This window comes from Pseudonaja textilis, chromosome 4, assembly GCF_049901715.1.
Source record: "Pseudonaja textilis isolate UNSWEBS1 chromosome 4, rPseTex1.2, whole genome shotgun sequence".
NCBI classification, from domain to species: Eukaryota; Metazoa; Chordata; class Lepidosauria; order Squamata; family Elapidae; genus Pseudonaja; species Pseudonaja textilis.
Genome location: NC_141993.1, coordinates 87975834 through 87981833, shown reverse-complemented (window position 1 = coordinate 87981833; position 6000 = coordinate 87975834). Strand labels below are relative to the sequence as shown.

General features: G+C 44.4%; 1 protein-coding gene across 4 annotated transcripts in view; it reads right to left on the bottom strand.

Moving 5' to 3' along the window:
• Window positions 1-359: 359 nt before the first annotated feature.
• LOC113452021 (cytochrome P450 2J2-like) overlaps window positions 360-6000 on the bottom strand; it is a 32595-nt gene continuing 26954 nt past the window's right edge. For all 4 annotated transcript variants that reach the window (XM_026723427.2, XM_087933636.1, XM_087933637.1 and 1 more), the window contains one exon: window positions 360-758. In XM_026723427.2, coding sequence (XP_026579212.2) covers window positions 574-758 — 185 coding nt within the window. In that variant the 3' untranslated portion in view covers window positions 360-573. The remainder of the gene's footprint in view (window positions 759-6000) is intronic.

Here is a 6000-nt window from a genome sequence, read left to right as displayed (position 1 = left end):
TGAACTGCTTAGAATGGTAACAACTGGTTCTAGCGAATAGGTGCAAACTGGTAGAATCCCACCCCTGCAATTTTTGACACTTACAACTGTTGCAGCATCCCTACAATCATGAGAGGCAAGGAGAGGAAAAGCACCCCTTGACGTAAGTGACATCGAGTTGGCCACATCCACCCAGTCATATGATCATGCCTACCCAGCTGGTCATTAGGGCAGAGAACCGGTTGTTAAATTATTTGAATCCCACCATGATTGAAACACTGCTATCACATCATTCGGTTACCTCATTTACCTGATAAGTAGACCTGGCCTGGGTTTAGACTGCTGCTTTTAAACGTGAAAAGAAAATGTCTGGGACTAAATGGAGAGTAATAGGTTTATTGGCAAAAGAAAGCTAAGGTAAAACGTAACAAATTTACTTAGCATATTGTTCACACACCACTGGTTGAACTGGTGAAGTATGTTTGTGAACTAGGCTGAAAAAGTTTTAAAGTACAATAAATGAAAGCAAAAGTTCAATTAAGAGAACAGGCCTATAGGAAACAGTTTTATGCTTTTCATGCTGTTTTTTAAAGTTTAAGCCTGTGTGGGAATAGCACACAGTTTGTAAGGGTGTGGGTGCATTATCAACTTTACAACAGGGGCTTCGTTGAGTTCTTTCACTCCTTCAGGCAAGCGGAAGTTGAAGACCCTCAACAGGCTGGTCAGAAAGATGAAGATCTCAATTCTTGCCAGCTGCTCTCCCACACATGCACGTTTACCTGTGGAGAAGATAAAGTGTTCTGTATTTGCATACTTGTAATACTGCCTTTTGATTGGTCTGCCAATACTGCCTTTTGATTGGCCCATCAACACTACTGTGATTGGTTTGTATTGCTGCCTTGTGATTGGTCCGTCTGACGGCGGGAGATTCAAGGAGCCGTCATTAGCCACGAGCCGCCGCTATAAAAGAAACTGCCGTGGTTCCGCGGTTAGAGCAGATTCTGAGAACTAAATAAAGAGCTGAAAGTCACACTGGTCTCGAGTCTATTTTTCCCACAACTTAACATTGGTGACGAGGGTGGGATACTGAGACAAAGGAGACCAGTTGAGCATGTGGCAACGAGAACCGAGCAACCAATGAAATGGCCAGCAGCAAGTCTCCACCCTCACCATTCGACCCAGCGGCAGACGATTGGGAATCATACATCGACAGATTCCTCATGTTCCTCGAGAGCAATGAGTTACAGGAGATAACCAATCAAAGGAAGAGAGCCATGTTCCTGACGCACTGTGGGCCCACAGTCTTCAAAATGGCCAAAGCATTGGCCAAACCCCAGGATGTTAAGCAGATGGCGTGGCCAGATTTAAACCAACTGAGAGCCCATTATGCGCTGACCGTCTCCAACCTTATCCGGAGACATGAATTCTATAAGTGAGACCAAAGAGAAGTTGAGAGCATCGGGAATTTCGAATGAATGAATGACATTGGAGGGGTGTGCGAGTTCCTCAACATGGATGAAGCCATGAGGGACTGCATGGTCCTCGGACTGAGAGATCTCACCCTGCAGAGCTGGCTGCTGACCCGACCCAACATCACCATGACCAAGGCCATTGCTGAAGCCACCGCAGCTGAAGCAGTGAAAAAATCAGCAGCCACTATGCGGCTAATGAATACGGCAACCCAAGAAATTCAAGGTGAACCAAGCCAAGTCCGAGAAAAGAAACCAGAAGGCACTTAGAAGCCCACCACCACACCCACCCACCATGAGGACATCGAATCCTTGCCCGGCACCGACGACGAGGAAGAAGAGATACATAGACTCCAGTCGGAACGGAATAGACAAGAGAGGAGAGAAAGGAAGTTGGAATTCCATTGTGCCGGGTGCGGAGGAGACCACCCAGGTTCCGAGTGCTATTTCCTCGATGCCATTTGCAGGCACTGTGAGAGACAGGGGCACCTAGCTAGGGTCTGCCAGAACAAAAAGAGCTACAGCCCTAGGCGAAGGGACAGCATCCCCCCCCCCCAAACCAAAGAAAGACAGACAGGGAGCCATTGGAGCCGAGAAAACAGAAGTAAGCGGTTCAATGAAACAAACCAGAAGGAAGAAACACACCAAATGATAACCATTGGCCATTTGAACACAACCGATGCAAGAAAGGTATGCGTGGAAGTCACCATTGAAGACCGACCCTGCAAGATGGAAGTGGATTCCAGTTCATACCTGTCCATGGTATCGTGGAACACACTAAAGAGCCTGATACCAGGTATGCAGGAAAACGAACTAGAGAACCAAAGACTAACACTGAAGGACTACCAAGGGAACAGGATTCCTGTAGTCGGACTTGTACACTTCCAGGTAAAATTCAGAAAGCGCATGGTGATTCTTCCATTGACGATAGTAGACAGGGATCATCCTAGCCTACTGGGACTTGAATGGTTCACGCCTCTGGGAATCGGAGTGACCGGGATCAACAGCGTCACAGAGGCGGACTGGGAGGAAAGCCTGATGAAGGACTTCCAGGATGTGTTCGATGGAAAACTAGGCAAGTACCAAGGGTCCCCTATCTCATTTAATTTGAACCCGAACATAGCCCCAATCCGGTTAAAGGCAAGGAGAGTCCCTTTTGCATTAAAACAGAAGATCGATGAGCAATTGGATAAACGCATCGCACAAGGTGTATTCGAACAAATAGACCACGCAAGATGGGAAACCCTAATTGTGACTCCGATTAAGTCAGATGGGTCCGTGTGCATCTGCGGAGACTGTAAGGCCACCCTCAACCACGCGCTACAACAAAGCGCATACCCTGTGCCGGTGGTACAACACCTTCTACATTCGTTGGGGGGAGGAATGGTCTTCGCAAAACTCAACCTTGCACAAGCGTACCAGCAATTGCCAGTTGACCCCGAAACAGCGGAGGCACAAACCATTGTGACTCACAGGGGGGCATTCAGATGCAAAAGACTACAATTCGGAGTCAGCATGGCCCTAGGGGTGTTCCAAAGCTTAATGGAGCACCTATTACAGGGAATAAAAGGGGTGGTCCCATATTTCGACGATGTGCTGGTATCTGCTAGTGACAAAAACCAACTGGAAAGCCTCCTCAGGGAGGTCTTACAAAGTTTTCAAGAGGCGGGACTCAAAGTAAAAAAAGAAAAATGCCAGCTAGCTACCAATAAACTTTAATTCCTGGGGTACCTCATAGATAAAGAAGGAATCCACCCCACAGGGGAGCTTCCGGTGGCAGGACAGGGACGTCCAGAGGTGGAGAAGCCCAGCTGGGGCTTTCGAACACCTCTTCTCGCGTTTGGAGGGATCCCCAGTGGATACACGAAACCCGTAGAGCTTCGTGTCAGAATAGAGGACCCCCGGGTTGCTGTTTGGGGGAAGGCAACTCCCCAGCAACGAAGGAAGAGCCTCTGAGACCAGCGCGATTGAGCCAGCTTCCAGCTAATGGCGGCTCCAAAGTCCGGTCTGCCACTGAACTGACGAAGCAAAAAGTGACAGTCTGAAGGGTCTGAGCGGAAAAGGGCAGAAGGATTACAAAGCCGTGAGAGTGATCGGTCCGATTCTCCCTGTTTCATTGTGAGTAACAGGGGGGGAAGCTGGAGACAAGCGGCTAGAAAAGCAGTTTGAAAAGTGAATGGGGGATAAACGCGTTTAGAGTGGCTCGACACTCAGAGTGAAAGTGTGGATTGGAGCGTTGCTGAGGAGAGAAAAAGGCGGTGGGAATTTAAGAAACTCGGAAGTGGATTGCCATCCAGGATCAGTGCTTGAGAAGGCTGGAAGACTAGGAGAGGATTTTGGCTGTGAAGGAGGGCAGAGCGAGAGGTGGAGAGCCGGAAAACGTCGCACTGACTTTTATATGCAAGATCCTTTCCTCTTAGCATTATTGTCTACAAAAACTGATTTTTAAAGTGATCAATCTGAGGCGGATACCCAAAGTGACGGTGGATTGACGGTTGCTGGCAGAGGGGAGAAGAGGAGGGAAGAAGAAGGAGGAGACAGACGGAAGCCTGGCCAAGACTGATCGCTGACAGCAATTAGTCAGCACTTCCTCCCCTGCTTCCTTGGTGCGCCCAGGAGGAGAGACTAAAAGACTAAACGCCAGCCCTAACTCAGACTTGTTTTTCTATGGAACTAATCCTACAGATACGTGCTTAGTGATTTCCTATAATTGGAAAGACCCCTTTCCTCTGGCACTCTTTCTCTCTCTCCCTTTCTCTCTGGTCTTTCTTTTTTTTTATAATAGTTAAAAATACAAGTATAAAGTATAAAGTATAAAGCCAAACTGCTTGTTACAGGTATTAGGGTTTACAGATTAGACTCTCTTGGATATATAAAAATCTTAAGGACTGTTAATAGGGTTGTCTCAGATAGAATGGAATCTTAAATATTTATATATACTATAGGACAAAAGTATATATAGAGTGAGAAATTCTAGAGTTGGTTGTATGCTTTAAACAAGTATGATTTACTAGGGGTAAAATACAATTAACTCTGGTATTTGAATTTAATATAGAGAATAATACATAATACATAATATTTGATTTCATTCTATTGTATAGCACCTATTGTATAGTATTGTATAGTAACTGATAACACTCTATTGAATTGGAATTTAATTTGCCTGAATGACAGATTGGGCCAAAGAAAGAGAGCTAAAAGTATCTGGGGTGTAAGCATAGCAAATAGATTTGTAATCACACTTAAAGGGCTATTACATCGAATGGTGATTTGGGATAATATTCTTAACATTGTCCAATTGCAAAAACAAATCTTAGCAGAGATGACTTCCACAACAACCATGGCCCTGAAAACAGGAAGGAAGAACAATCAGACCTTGTTGACAACTCTGGCATCTGCCTCCCCAACAACGCAGAAAACTATAGAAGAGACCTTGAAAGGAGAAAAACAACCGACTGTTACGAATGCCAACTTACAAGTGACATTATTATCCCTGCAAGAATTAATGCAAGAATCGATGTCTAGAATGCAGGAGATTATGATTAGGAATCATAATGAGACCAGAGCAGATATTAGCGAACTGCAGGAAGAAATGGGTAAATTAAAAGAGGAGATGAGAGCAGATATACAGAGAGTTGAAGATAGGGTTGGGACAATGCAATTGGTCATGGAAAGAACTGAATTAAAAATAAAAGAAATAGAGAACAGGACGGAACAAGTGGAGAGGAACCTAGAAAGGACTGAGGAAGATTTCAAAAATGTTAATAAAGAAATGGAAGATTCCTTGGTCCAACTTGAGATGGACAGAGCAGCTGCATACTTAAGGTTCCAAAATGTGGAGGAATCCAAAAATGAAGAATTAGAACAATTAATGGCAGGTTTGTTGGCTGAACTAGTAGAAAAAGAGAAAGATGAATTACTCAAGGAATTTGATGAAATCTATAGGGTGAATACCAGCTATGCAAGGCGTCACAATTGCCCAAGGGAGATCCATATCCGTTTTTCAAGAAGATGCATGAGAGACCTAATATATAGAAAGGCCAGAGATGAGAGAATATTATATAAGGGCAAAGAGATTATAATTCTTAAGCAGATTCCAAGTAAAGTGAGGGCCATGAGGCAAGAATATAAATTTTTAGCTAATTACTTAAATAAAAACGAAATCTCATTTAAATGGCTAATCCCAGAAGGGATGCTAATATCGTGGAAGGGAAGAAAAATTAAAATAGACTCAATTGAACAAGCACAAAACTTTCTAGAACAGCTAACAACCACGGAGGATCAACTCACTAGGGAGAAAATCCAAAGAAATATGCAGGAGGATCGTAACCGCCATAGGAACAAAGAAGAAGGATCTGTCCATATTCAAGGGAAAGACAACTTACATCGAGAAAGAGAAGAAACAACTCCATATCAACCACAAGAAGAGAGCCGTGAGAGTTACGAGACAAAAAGCGAGGCAGACTTAAGTAAATGGACGAAGGAAAGAAAATTCTTTCCATTAATATAAACGGCCTAAATTCAAGAGCTAAAAGGAAAAGGACTCTAACCA